Raw genomic sequence first — 15,171 nt, forward strand, 5'->3', positions numbered from 1 at the left:
CTTCTATCTCTTGTATTCTATTGGTTATGCTTGATTCTGTAGTCTCCGCTCGTTTACCTAGGTTTTCCATATCCAGCCGGTTCTCGTTTTGTGTTTTCTTCATTGCCTCCATTTCAGTTTTCAATTCTTGGACTGTTTCCTTTACTTGTTTGATTGTTTTTTCTTGGTTTCTCAGGGTATCACTCACGGATTTACTTATTTCTTCAAACTTTTTTTATATTTCTCATCCATTTCTATACTCATTTCTTCAAACTTTTTGTTATACTTCTCGACCAGTTCCTTAAGGGAGTTATTCATATCCTGTTTAAGGGACTCTATTGCTTTCATAATGGCACTTTTTTCCACTTCATCTGGGTTAGAGTGTTCAAATCCTTCTGTTGTAGGGTCATTGGGATCTGATATTTTCATGTTGTTTTTCAGATTGTTGGAGGAGGTCTTGCCTTGGCGTCTGCCCATCTCTTCGATCAAATGCTCTCTATTGGAACTTCTGGTATCGGGTCAGGTTCCCTTGTTGGGCAGGGAGTTCACTGATAGAATGCCTACCTTTCCCCAAGCAGGGTATTGAACCACAGGCACTGCCTCTTTCTGGGATGCCCCTATAGAGCAGGCCCAGTGTGCAAGGCAGCTGAGCTGGGGAAATTTTATGGGCTCAGTGGGAGGGGAGAAATATAGAAATTTGTACCTGGATGGAAGCTGGGATGGCAGGTGGGAGAGCCTAGCAGGGTGGAAACAGCACTGCAGGCTGACCTGGGAGTCTATGGGGTCGGGGAGAGTCCTAGCTTCCCCTCGCCGGGCCCCTGTCGCGGGCCCGATTCAACTCACCACTCCGAAGGCCCTCTGGATGGAAGCTGGGATGGCTGGCGGGGAAGCTAGCAGGGTGGAGCCAGCAGAGCAGGCTGACCTGGGAGTCTATGGGGTCGGGGAGAGTCCTAGTTTCCCCTCGCAGGGCCCCTGTTGCGGGCCCGAATCAACTCACCACTCCAAAGGCCCTCTGGATGGAAGCTGGGATGGCTGGCAGGGAAGCTAGCAGGGTGGAGCCAGCAGAGCAGGCTGACCTGGGAGTCTATGGGGTCGGGGAGAGTCCTAGCTCCCCCTCGCTGGGCCCGCGGGGACCCGAATCAACTCACCACTCCGAAGGCCCTCTGGATAGAAGCTGGGATGGCTGGCGGGGAAGCTAGCAGGGTGGAGCCAGCAGAGCAGGCTGACCTGGGAGTCTATGGGGTCGGGGAGAGTCCTAGCTCCCCCTCGCCGGGCCCGCGGGGCCCGAATCAACTCACCACTCCGAAGGCCCTCTGGATGGAAGCTCGATAGTTAAGTTTTAAGATTACTGTCTGGTATAATTTCACATAGAGACTGAATAGACAATAAGGTTTTTCAGGGGTTCCTCTTTGGAGTTCTGGCCAGTTCATTTAAAGAAGGAGTACCATTTCAGCTAACCAAGTTGGAACCATCTTGAGCAGCTGGTACCCAAAACCGCTCTTCAAATAGCCCTATCAGCATCATGACATCATATTGACCAGGTAGAGTCATTATTGTGGGACCACAATTCTTACTGGAAACTTCAACAATTATTTCAGGAAAATCTATTATTCATTGTGTAAAACTTAAATATTATTCATATAGACATATATTCAATGAAAGATACAATATAGACAAAATAGGTATGGAGAAAAGTAAAATTTTTCCTAAGATCTTACTTCTTTCTGTTCTGTATCAGAAGGTTCCTGACAAGAGTCAGAAACTTTATTTTAACAACATGTTTTCATTTAGAGAAGGAAAGCCATTGTCCAACTTCAAAGCCAGCTTTGATTTTTAAGTGAGTTTATATTTCTACTGGGTAATATATATGTATATATATGCATGCATACATACATATATATCTGTAGAGAGAGAGAGAAAGAGAGAAGGGGGAAGAGAGAGGATGTACATATGAAATTTTATCCTGCAGTTGACCTGTTCTCATAAGTCATATTCCTCTTTGTTAAGTGATACTTTCTGAATACTTAACTTTCTATTTAGGCATCCAAATGTCCAGGGTCTCTTGACTTTTGAAGATGTGTATTTTCCTGCAAAGAACAGAACAGAACCCTGCCCCAAACCTTTTGAATTGTCCTTACCACCTGTGTGATTGTCACCTTTTTGGATGAACTGTCATTTCTCTGTCTCAGGAGGTTTCTCCTTTACAAAATAAATCTCTGTTTATTTTGATGGTATCCATAGCTTTTCTTCTCCTGTGGAAAAAAGAGCAAAACCCTTTCCCTGACATAGCGCATCTCAACACATCTTTGAAATACACTGGCTGATTTAATTCAGAAGTCATTTCTATTATCCAATGTCTCTCTGCTGCTGTTGTTCATTTCATTAGCATTAATAAAATTCAAGGCTAGTAAAGCATCATGCAGTCGATTTCTGGTGTATTTTCCATCTCTTTCTGTTTGTTTAACATGTCCTTTATAATTCAATTTGATCTCTCTATAACTTCCTGGCATTTAGGATTGTTTGGTATACCTGTAATATGCTTTATATTATAATAAGCGAAAAACTATTTCATTTTCTTAGACAGATATGCTGAACCCTTGTCTGTCATTATTTGTGCAGGTATACCCATGTTGGCCATAAGTTCTAATAATACGTGATTCAAATCAGCCTTTTCTGAGTTCAAGAATGTATGATGAAATCTTAGATTTGTTTTGATTTGCATTTTCTGATGACTAAGGATATTGAACATTTCCTTCAGTGTCTTTCAGCCATTTTAGATTCCTCTGTTGAGAGTTCTCTGTTTAGGTCTGTACTCCATTTTTTTTATTGCATTATTTGTTCTTTTGATGTCCAATTTCTAGAGTTCCTTGTATATTGTGGAGATCAGACCTCTGTCTGATGTGGGGTTAGTGACGATCTTTTGTAGGTTATCGTTTTGTCTTGTTGACCGTGTCCTTTGCTTTACAGAAGCTTTTCAGTTTCAGGGGGTCCCATTTATTAATTGTTTCTCTCAATGTTTGTGCTGTAGGGGTTGTATTGAGGAAGTGGTATCCTGTGTCAATGCATTCAAGTGTACTTCCCACTTTCTCTTCTATAAGGTTCAGTGTGGCTGGCTTTATGTTGAGGTCTTTGGTCCACTTGGACTTGAGTTATTTGCATGATGATACATATGGGTCTATTTTCATTCTTCTACTTGTTGATATCCAGTTATGCCAGCAACATTTGTTTAATATGCTTTCTATTTTCCATTTGATATTTTTTGCTTCTTTGTCAAAACTCAGGTTCTCAAATTTTTGCAGCAGATTAATATCTGGGTCTCCATTGGTTCTCCTGTCAGGTTTTTTTTTTTCCAATACCAGGCTGTTTTCAGTACTGTAGCTCTGTAGTAGAGTTTGAAGTCAGATATTGTTGTGCCTCCAAAAGTTCCTTTATTGTACAGGATTGTTTTGGTTATCCTGGGTTTTTTGCTTTTTCATATAAAGCTGAGTACTGTTCTTTCAAGGTCTATGAAGAATTTTGCTGGGGTTTTGATGGGCATTACATTGACTCTGTTAATTGATTTTGGTAAAGTTGCCATTTTTACTATGTTAATTCTACCTACCCAAGAACATGGGAGATCTTTCCACTTTCTGGTGTCTTCTTTAATTTATTTCTTCAAAGATTAAAGTTCTTGTCTTACAAGTCTTTCACTTGTTTGGTTGGAATTGCTCTAAGATATTTTATGTTATTTGTGGCTATTGTAAAAGGTGATGTTTCTCTGATTTCTTTCTCGGCCCATTTATCATCTGTGTACAGGAAGGCTACTGAATTTTTTTGAGTTAGTCTTGTGTCCTCCTACATTACTGAAAGTATTTATGAGTTGTAGAAGTTCCTTGGTGGCATTTTTGAGGATGCGTATATAAACTATCATATCATCAGCAAATAATGAGAGTTTGATTTCTTTTTTGATTTGTATCTCCTTGATCTTCTTTCATTAACTTATTGCTCTAGCTAGGACCTCAAGCACTATATTGAATAGATAAGGAGAGAGTGGACAACCTTGTCTTGTTCCTGATTTCAGTGGGATGGTGAGTATTTTCTCTATTTATTTTGATGTTGGCTGTTGGCTTGCTATATATTTCCTTTATTATGTCATTTCCCTTATTTTTCTGTTTTACTTTTTGTCTGAATGACCTGTCCAGTGGTGAGAGTGGAGTGTTGAAGTCTTTCACAATTACAGTGTAAGGTTTAATGTATGATTTAAGCGTCAGAAGTGTTTCTTTTACATATGAGGGTGCCCTTCTATTTGGGGTATAGTTGTTCAGTACTGAGATTTCCTCTTGATGAATGTTTCCTGTGAATAATATAAAAAAGCAGCATTATAGAAATGATAGAGTGAAACAGTAGATTATGGAATCTACCTTTAATCCAAAAAGCAACTATTATTCTCAAATATTTTACATTGTTATGCATTTTTTGTATAATGATACAAGGTTGATGTTAATTTTGTTATACTGAGTATGTGTTTCATCTCTTGTTTAGTGTGTTGTACATATGCAGCACATTTTAAAATGCAATGTAAGATGCTCTTCCTTTAAGGCTATTATTGCAAACAGTTTAAGATAACTTAGAAATTAGTAGTTAGTGGTTAGTTATCTATAACAATCAAACTTGAAGTCATGAAAGTATGTTTTTCAAGGTCAAACACACACACATATATTTATATTTATTGAATAGATGATATTCAGACTCTTCAGAGACCTACAGCATATGGCATTTAAGATGTTTTTAATGACCTAAGGCCTTTTATGACAGTGAGACACAACTTCTTCTGGTAGTACTATTTTATTTCAGAAAAGGTTGATGGGTATTGAAAAAGTTCCACATGGAGTTTGATTTCCTTTAGACAAAGAGATTCACTAAGCAAAGAAACTGCCCTTGCCTCCACTGTTGACAGTATGGTGACCAAATTGTGCAATCAGAATACGAAAGAAAGTGTCTGCTGAACTTGGCCAAGACAAGGTAGGTAGTCTTTAAAAATTCCTGCTTTTCAAAAACGTCTGTCAGATAATGTAGGTGTGTAGACTGAAGATGAATTCCTGGGGCTTTCAGAGGAATCTTGGGTGACTGTTCAGATAGCCAGGTTATCTGTCATTTCTATAGTTTTGGAAGTTGCTTGCTTGACACTTCCTGTTTACTTGGGTAATATTATATTCATTTCAGGTCTTTGACAGGGATAAGCACTAGATTTCCTTGTTACCAAATTCAGCAAAGAAATTTACCTAAGAGGTGTAAATTTTATAAGATTGAGAAGCATAAAAGCTTAAATAATTTTTAGGTCTAGTTGGATATTTTTAGGATAATACAAGTTATGGCAGAGAATGGTTTTGGTATAAAACTTTAGGTAGATAATGGAGTAATTTCTTTGAAACTGCCAAATAAAGATGGATTTGATATTTTAAGTATAGTTCTTCTTCGATAATTGTATTTTGTATATAGTTTTACTGTGTTTGAATTAAAACCTTTTCCTTTTTATTTAGACAAATGTGGGGTGGGTCGGTAATGTTGTGGGATATTTTGATTGCCCCTGACATTCCAGAGTTAATAAAGTTTACTAAACCAGCGACTATCTGACAGCAATCAGCCATACAGAAACTGAAAATTGGGATATAGAAGATATAGAGGAACGAAAGGACTGGGAGTAGAGTTTGAGATTCCTTTTGGTTCTAGGACAAAGTAATAAACAATTCTCCTGTGGTGTTTCTGGCCAAAAAGCAAGGTCATCTGGTTGCTTCTTGGCTACTCCAATCTAGCAGGTTTTCATTGCACATATGACTACCAAGCCTTTGTTGATAACTAGAATGATAGAGACTTAATTTAAACTTACATATTGAACCGCTGCAGAGCTAGGTTGTAAACCTGTAGACCTGCCAGGCTGAGGTCTGAGTAGCTGGCAGTGTACTCACTGTGGGATCATTGGGCTATAGATAATAATTAAAAAACCAATAGATTCATGTACAGCAACTAAGGCAGTAGAAAAACATCAGTGTGGACTTAGACTTGGGTCATATATTTCATCGACCCGTATGCTTTACTGCTATGGCTCTGAAGTAGAAGATGGAAATCAGGCATAGTAATCACCTCTCATGTTCTTATTTTCAAATGAGTTTAGATGATGTGTGGATGAATGTGGTTTAATGCCTAGCCATCCTCCTGAATCCCATGAGGTGCAATTGAGAGAATCATCTGTCCATGTGTCCTTTACAGTCTCTGGTGGAGTTCGAACCTGCGTTTCTTTCCTTTGCAATCCAGATGTGCATCCTACTCCTCTTGGTGTGCACACCTGCCAATCTTACTTCTGCAACTGTGCTTGGAACGCCGAGAATCACTTTGTATCTCTCAGATAGTCAAGAGAAGAATTTTGCTTTGTGAGCCAATCAGAGTCTTTCTGGCAAGTAATTCATTTTTATTAGTACAAATAATGTTGTAACACAAGTAATATAAGTCCTATAATGTTAGAACCAAACATTACAAAGAAAATAAATAACCAAGACAATATTACTGATATGTAATAATATAATTTTATAATGAAAATATTATATGAGTAAATGTAATTTAATTTAATATGTGATAATGTAACAATATAATTTAAATGATATAATCAAACTGTTATAGTAAAAAATAACCTTAAAAGTAACATCACCAAAGCATAAAGTAATAAAAATAGTAGAAACAAATTATTAGCAAAATAATATAAACAATTATAATAACCAGTTGTATAGCAAAAATAATTCAAGCAAAATAATATATACTAACTATTATCATAAAAATATTATAATAAAATTATTATGGCAAAATAATATATCCCAAATTAACATAATAGATATACAGTTGGAATATTTTAAGAAACAAGTTATGATTAAAGTACGATTACCAAAACGTATAACATCAAAATATTGTAACTAAACATATATAAACAAAATTTCAATTTGAAAGCATTTTAACAAAATATTATATCCAAATTATAATCAAAATACTGTAACCTATCATAGCAAAAATAACAATGTAAGCACTGTAACCAAGACCATGTACCCGAAATAATTTGAATAATGTCAGCTGTGTGTTGAATTGATGTGGTCTTTTTCTTGTCTTCAGTCCTATCTGCCTTGCAGTGGTCTAGTCTGTAAGCGTCACTGTGACCCTGGGATCTACCCTGTTTGTCCTCTGTGAGTCTATCATTCCTGTTCCTCAGCTTTCACCATCTTGTTCCCAGTGTTAGGGTGAGCTGTAGACCCTCATCCCCTCATCTCCCCTTCCTCACCCATTTCTGCTTCTGGCTCCCCCATTTTCAAGCTAGCTTGTTTCATTGTGGTAACAGCCTGCATTTCATGGGATCCCCTTTCTCCTATCGTATTTTGATAGTGGCCTCAGATCTCCACATGACTGTACTCAGCGTCTCCGTGTTTCCCATAAGCCCTTGTGAGAGTTCTCCATTATCTTGTGTGAATAGCCGGCATTGGAGACCCCGGTAGACTGTGTGAGAGGGTTTAGGACAGCAGTTTCCATAGAGATTGCTTGCCCAGCTGACAGGCCTGACCTCATCCTCTGACTTGAGTCAGTCACTTTCCCAGTTCCCTGCTTCACCCCAGATCCTGTACTGGCTTCTTAAGTTCTTCTTCCTCTGGTCCAGGGCTCCTGATCTTTGTGTGACATCACAACTCCTTGTCCTCAGTCACTGAAGGTAATGATTTTCTTGGACCCTCCAAGCTGTTGTGGGAACCAATGGAGGATTTTGAAGGTAGGGACCTTTGGAGGCTGCCATGCTTGAAACCCGAGGTTCATTGGCTGTGCTGGTTTCTGGCTTCACATTGCTCAGGTCCGTCTTCTCCCTGGATCCGTCAACCCGAATATATAACCAGGGATGGATGGTGGATTCTTAGGGTGCTTGTTTCATGAGGAGAAGCTATGGTTTCTTAATGAAGGGAGGAAATGGCAGGGAAGGGCAGGAGCTATTGTACAAAGAGAGAAAGAAAGTAGTGTAAGGATAAAAGACAAACTTGTGCACATCACACAAAAAGTTCATAGTGGGAAATGCTATGGAATTTTCACTGCTTCAAGTGATAAAATGCAAGTAACTGTGAGCACTGCTGCAGGATTTGGAATCACGGGATCCCTTGAGTGTGTATGAGGTGAGCTTTTCCATTGTAGCAAAGTGTTGGGGATGAAGTAAAAGTTCCACCCGATGTGATTATCTTAGAGTGCAGAGTTCCCGATTTCATCTTTCCACTGACACTCGCGATCTCCTGGACTGATGGGGCTCTGTCACACCCTGTAGCGTGGCAGGATATTTAGTGGGTTATTTTAGCAAGAACACTGAGGAACAAGAGACCTTCAAGAATTTTACTGGCATTCTCTCCCCGCTTTGAGAATATCCAAACCGAAAGGGAAATTTCAACTAAATGAAGTGCGCATTGGCGTGTGATATGAGACGGGGTTGTTTCTGCTGTGTTATGGTTGGGACTTCCTCACAGAATTCCCTGCTCACTCCCTCCTTTTACATGCCAGTGTTCTCTGTTTCTGAGAGTTAAAAACCAAAACAACAACAACCACAACATAAAAAAAAACCCTACATCGAAAAGGACATGCACATTGAAACTTTGCATCATGGATTGCATGGTCCTGTGATGTAATTCAGTTGGACAATAGGGATTTGAATGTTTTTCTGTCCCCGAGAAGTGGTCATATGCCCAATGCTCTCCTTCAAGAGTAAACTCCAAGACAGGGAACAGGAGAATTCCTCTTATGAACATACAGCACAGAATCGAGCTTCAGGAACCCAGAGGACAGAGCTAGCCCATGTGTGTGGGCCCCTGGTCAGGACCTCCACTAACCTGCTGATGGTTCCCAGGCCTGGGAACCTAAGGGGCGCTCTGTCGCACCCGGCTCCAGACCCAGTGGTGTGGGTTCTGGTTCTGGATCTGAAAGGGAAATGAGAGGTGAGCCCAGGAGGATGGACCCATCCTTGTTCTTCTCTAGGCAGCACCCTGTCTACCCACTCCCCTCACTGATCCCTGGCAGACCTCTTCACACTCCTGTCGTGTGAGCCAGGCTCGGTAATCTATGACTCGAAGGAACTCCCCCTGCAGCCTTTGGAAGTCCTTGTATAAGTCCTGCCATGTGTCTGTGCCCAGCAGGAACTGAAAGATGCTCCTCTTGAATATGGGGTCATCCTCTTCCATGTCAAAGGCGATGTAGCTGCCACAGGAAAGGGGAAATACATATTCCTGACTATGACAGTGGAAGCCAGGTGGGGGAACATGAAGTTCTAGAGACCGGGTGGGGAAGCAGTCTGTGCAGGGTAACCTTGGTCTAGACCATCACAGGGCATCCTGGTACAATGCCTGCAGGACCCATTCACTTCTCAGCCCGGGAAAAGGACACTTCTGTTTTCCTTCTTAAAGGTAGTAAAGATCCTTCATGATGTCAGGACCCTCCCTTTCCCCTTTATGGATCCTTGAAAGTTTCAACTACTTTATCGCTGAGGATCACCATTCCATAAGGATCCGGCCTTATGGAATGAGGGGAGCTTTGGGAATGGGATTTGGAAAGATTTGTTCCCATGTGATGCTCACAGGGCCAGGAAGAAGTGGATCCTGTTGTAGAGATGTCCAGGCAGCCCGAGTCGGCCAAAGTACTCCACCACCATGGACAGCAGGTACTGTGTGGACAGAGAGCGGGTGAGGGAAGGCAGGCAGTAGACAAAGAACAAGAAATCTCAGTGGGGCCTGGATCTTCTCCAGCTGGTTGTTTTACTCCCATTGAGACACAGACTTGTGGATGTGAGCTAACTGGAAAACCAGGAAGGAATTTGGGGGCTATAATAGGGATGGGCAGCATGTCTCTGCTGCCTCTGTCCTGGAGAGCAGTCCTGGGTTATCCTGGCCTAGTACAGTCAGATCTTTTCTGTGTGTCTCCCAGGGCCACGACTGCAGAATATCTGGGGTTCCAGGTACCTTGTCGGTCATTCTGAAGAAAATGTCAGCTGCCAAGAAGTTCTGGACCACAGGATCCTCTGCAAAGAAAGCAAGCATGAGAGACACTTGGATCTTCCATTTTTAGGGACCAAGCATGTGATGGTGAGGAAAACTATGGAAGAAATGTGAGGCCCTCAGACATGATTCCCAACCCCAACACTTTTGAATTCCTGAGAGGAAGCAGGACCTATCTAAAAGGTCTTAACCTTCATATCAAGAACATAGTTTGTTCTTGCCATTGACACAGCCATGTTGTACTTTGCTGGTGTTGACGCTTGAGCTTGGACAATGATGGCATTTGATGCTTTTTATTCAACATAGCTCTCAATGTTTTAAATTTTACTTCATTCAAACGTTAGGTGAGGCCTAGATCTCTGTGACTGCACAGTCTGCCCAATTCCCGTACTGAGACTGTACCAAGATCCTCATCTCTGGATGGTGACGGAATCCTTGGGCAAAGATGGAGAGTTCCTAGCTCCATGCTTACAGCTTCACAACATCCCTCTAGCCTGGGTCCCCTCTTCTCTGAGGTAGAGACCAGATTTCCCTGCTCCACAGGAATTCATTTGTCTTTGAGGTCCTTCCTGGAGGCAACATTCTTTAAGTAGACTTGCCGGTGTGGGGCCCTGTGTGTGCTTCACCAGCTGCCAGGCAAATAGCACTTGCACAGCATGGGTCCTCTGCAATGTTCCTGACCCCAAGAGGGCATTGTCTGAGAGAGTGCTCAAGGTGTTAATGCATTCTATCCTCTACCATCCAATATGGCAGCCCACAGCCACATGTAGGCCCTGGACACAGAATCACAGCCGAGGATACCGGGGAACTGAACAAAAATCGTCTGTTTACTTCATTTAACACAAAGTAAACGACTGCCTGTGACTTGTAGATGCTGTTTTGGGTAGAGCACCTGGGTGTCATTCGCAATCTGCCACACTTGGTTCCAGATCTATGTCCTGATACCACCTAGAGAGACCTTCTGTGCCTTACTAGTGCCATAGAGATCTCCTGCCTTCTTGCTGTCCCACCTCTAGGTGCCATGGCCTTCAGATCCTTTCCTGTGAAGCTATAAAGAGGTGATAGCATCTTTGTTTGTAAAATGTTGGGGTCTACCCTGCAGTGCATCCCCAAGGCTGGGGTCAGTGATATATCTAGTCTCTCTCGTGTGCACCATCTTGACTTGTGGGTTGTTTTGTGAGGATAGAGGCACCTACATCAGTACTCATGAGTAAGTCTGCTTTCCTCTATCTGAGAGCTTGTCACAGAAAGGGGACACCTCCACATAACAAGGGAGCCTCCATCTGTGTCACCTAAGGGCCCATGAGCACTGGGGGAAGGTTTGAACCAGTTCTCTCCATACGCCATTTTCACTTTTGAACTGGCCCTAAGTATCCAATCCCAAGTTCTAAGAACCAACCGAGGAGTCGGTAGAAGGCTTCAAGGTCCTCAGGCTGGTAACAGAGTCTTCTCTCCTTGTTTATGGTGAGTTTTGTCCCCTCGATACGGCCCACAGTCCATATGCTCCTCTTCATCCTTCTTCTGGAGAACTTCAGCTCTGAGGCAGCTCCAGGGGTGGCCGTGCCTGAATCCTGCAGGCTGCTCTTCTGGGCAGCTGTGTGAACAAAAGCTTCTTAGTAAGCATGGATGTGACCACAGCAGGAACCCTGGTCACTTCCTAATCATTATTCAGGAACTGATCGCATTTTGAGGACTGAGTGACAAGTAGTTACTCGACTGCAATTGGCTCTTCAAACAGAGACCCCAGTGTCCATGTAAGATGGGCACATACCTGCTTTGACATCTCCCAGTGCCTCTGTTTTCTGGACTCTCTTGTTCTTGGCCTGCTGCTCAGGGACATCATCACTCATCACTGGAGACTCATCACTGGAGATAATAATGATGTCGTCTTCTGGATCTGCTGGAAGAGGAGACCTCATGTGACCACAAGAGGGACAACCTGTCATGGCAGAGTTTGTCCCTTTTCATAATCCCATGTGACAGCTCACGATGTCTCAAGGAATGGCCTTCACTCATCCATAGAGGAGACTAGAAATTGAGTTACTATGTACTATTCTTTGCCAAGCCCTAGCTGCTCTCTCATGCCTCTTTCTCTGGATCATTCTGTCTACAGGAAAACCCTATGGAGGCAGATGAACTTGTTGGCCCTGTAGAAGTTGATTTAGGACAATTTTGGAAGATAGGAGGACCAAGCATAGTGGCCATGCTGTATCATTCATACTGAGATGGGAATGTCAAGGGGTATGCAGACACATACCAGTCATGGCATCCTCCAGTTTCCTTTTCCTTGGTCCACCATTGTTCATGGATCTCTGTTCAGGGACAGCCCCTTGGGAGTCATCACTGGAGATAAGGATGATGTTGTCTTCTGGATCTGCAGGAAGAGAAGATCTCACGTGACTACAAGAGGGGCAACCTGGTCATCACCGAGTTCTTCCATGCCACATCTCAAGAAGTCTAAAAGGAAGAGCCTTGACATATCCACAAAGGAGACAAGAAATAGAGTTACTATGTACTTTTCTTTACCAAGTACCAACTCCTCACTGGTGCTTCTTTCTCTGGATCATTCTGTCTGTAGCAAACCCCTGTGGAGATAGATTTTTTTATCTTCTATCATAGCTACAAAGGTGACCAAGGAATGTCTTGGCTCATCAGGACACCCCTTGCTATGGCCCTGTACAAGTGGATTTAGGACAGTTTGTGGAGATGGAGGGATTCTGCATAGTGGCCATGCTGTTTCATTCATACTGGGACATGAATGCTAACGGGTGTGCAGACACATACCAGTCAGGACATTCTCCAGTTTCCTCTTTCTTTGTCCACTGTTGTTCTTAGATCTCTGCTCAGGGCCATCCCCTGGAGAGTCATCACTGGAGATAAGAATGACGTCTTCTGGATCTGCAGGAAGAGAAGACCTCACATGACCACAAGAGGGACAACCTGGACATGGCAGAGTTCTTTTTTTCTCATTCAATGTAACATCTGAAGAAATCTGGGAGGATGACCCTTGCGTATCTACAATGGAGACTAGAAATTGGGTTACTATGCATTCTTCTTTGCCAAGCACCAGATTCTCTCTGGTGCCTCTTTCTCTGGTTCATTCTGCCTGTAGGCCACCCCTGTGGAGACAGATGAACTTGTTGATCATTTATCTGCCATAGCTAAAACAGTGACCAAGGATCTGATATCCTGGGTCACCAGGACACCCTTGCTATGGCCCTGTACATCTGGATTTAGGTCAGTTTGGGAAGATGGAGGGACTCTGCATAGTGGCCATGCTGTTTCATTCATACTGACATGCATGCAACCCATACCAGTGAGGACATTCTCCAGTTTCCTTGTTCTGTGTCCCCTCTTGCTCTTGAATCTCTTCTCACGGACATCCTTTGCAGATGTACCCCTGGAAACCTGGATACTATTGGCCAGTAGAGCTGCAGGAAGAGAAGATCACACCATGAGCACAGAAGGACCTGCTTGGCCACTGCCTGGCCTGTCCCTTCTCATACACATTGTGGAATTAACATGCAATGTGAATATATCTAAAAGGATTGCCCCCTAAGTCCAATATGCACTTATTTACCAAGGTGGCTTGGGGTTGAATTCCTTGTACCTTTTTTTGCTAAGCAAACACTATTCTCTGGCACCTCTTTTCGGGAGTCATTCTGATTGCAAGGTGCCTTAGTAGGGACAGTTGACCTCTCTGATCTTCTGTCTGACATAGCTGTAAAAAGTAAACAAAAGGTGACCTCCTGGCTCACCAGGAAACACCCTGCCATGCTACTGTAGAAGCTGACTCAGGGTAGCTGGGGAAGAGGGTGGGGCTAGGTGCAGTGGACATACTGTTTCATCCTTCATTCATCTGGGGACCAGGGCAGTAACACCGAGGGTCATACACACCTGTCTTTACTTTCCCAAGTCTTATTTTCTTTTGACGATTCATTGGCTTCCGAAACCTTGGTGCTGTATCTGAGGTGACTGGTGTAGACTTATGGGAATCCTGTCTTCTTTGGTTATACAAGCAAGGCAGGGGATCAGACTGATTCCAACCCAGGCTATTTCTGTGTAACCTTCTTTTTCTAAGACAAAATTATAATAAAGTTTGCAATCATGGTTCCATAGTCAACGGTAGCTGAGATTTTTGTTTGTTTTGTTGCGATGATACTTGGATATAGGACTGCACACATGCTGGGGAAGCACTCTTCCATGGAGCTCTGCCCCATCAGTCTTGATTCCTTTTGAAATTATCATTTGATCAGATCCTACTTACTTAGTCTGTATTCTGTGAATGACTTTAATTCACCTCATTTACACATGAGAACATGATTTCTGGACTTGCCTAGGGCGTACAACATGTCTATGGATTGGCCCCTGTACCTTTGCCAATGGTAAGAATGGTTACTGAGCATCAGTCAAGTTCTAGTAGGGCCAGACTGGATGACTTCACACACGTGTTTTTTGGTCATCCCTCTTTCCATATATCTATGAATCACTATAAATTCATAGGCAGTTAAATGTCCCTAAACAATCAGATCCTGTGTCCCACATAATCTTCCTTATGGCTGCATCTTAACAGCAGTCATTGGTAGACAAGATTCTTTTTGAACATCCTTCCTGTTTTTATTCATCTCCCCTTGTTTACATTTCTTCCTATCCTCTGTTTCCCTTAATCTAAAACCTGTTTCCATTCTCATCATATCACCTGTTGTCCATCTGGAGACTCCCAGGGGAATCTCTGACACAGCTCTGAGACTCTCTGAAGGAATGTAGTTGAGCCCTGACCTTCAGTCTAGCTTGGCATAGGGTGAACTCACCCGCGTGATCACCTGTTCTGGTTTCTCAATGTCTCGTTGCTCAAGGCTTTCTCAGAGCTTTCCCAGAGCTCAAGTCTCAACAACTGTCAGGAGAGCACTGGCTGTTGCTAAGTGAATTCAAACATTCTGAAGACACCGATGACATCACACCATTCCAACAGAACTTACTCTCTGGTCTCTGAAAGAAACACCCCCAGTTAACAGATCATGGACATCTCAAGTAAAGGCATCTCTTTTGGACACTCAAGCAATCTTCTCTTGTCCCATTGCTATCTTATTTTTATATTTCACCTTCTGCCTAATCAAATCCTTTATGATTGCAAAGGAAAGTATGTTCTTGGGAAAGGAAACTT

General features: G+C 42.4%; 1 protein-coding gene across 1 annotated transcript; it reads right to left on the reverse strand.

Moving 5' to 3' along the window:
- Window positions 1-8,614: 8,614 nt before the first annotated feature.
- On the reverse strand, window positions 8,615-14,913 carry LOC125416718 (uncharacterized). Its single transcript, XM_087911431.1, has 10 exons — window positions 14,819-14,913; window positions 13,905-14,083; window positions 13,618-13,728; window positions 12,792-12,905; window positions 11,779-11,904; window positions 11,407-11,601; window positions 9,972-10,030; window positions 9,591-9,676; window positions 9,039-9,213; window positions 8,615-8,936 (listed from the first exon to the last, which is right to left on the reverse strand). The coding sequence occupies exons 2-10, from the start codon at window positions 13,945-13,947 to the stop codon at window positions 8,877-8,879; spliced, it is 969 nt and encodes a 322-aa protein (XP_087767557.1). The 5' UTR covers window positions 13,948-14,083; window positions 14,819-14,913; the 3' UTR covers window positions 8,615-8,876.
- Window positions 14,914-15,171: the final 258 nt, after the last annotated feature.

The sequence above is a fragment of the Myodes glareolus genome, chromosome 10 (assembly GCF_982192425.1).
Source record: "Myodes glareolus chromosome 10, mMyoGla1.1, whole genome shotgun sequence".
Classification (NCBI taxonomy): domain Eukaryota; kingdom Metazoa; phylum Chordata; class Mammalia; order Rodentia; family Cricetidae; genus Myodes; species Myodes glareolus.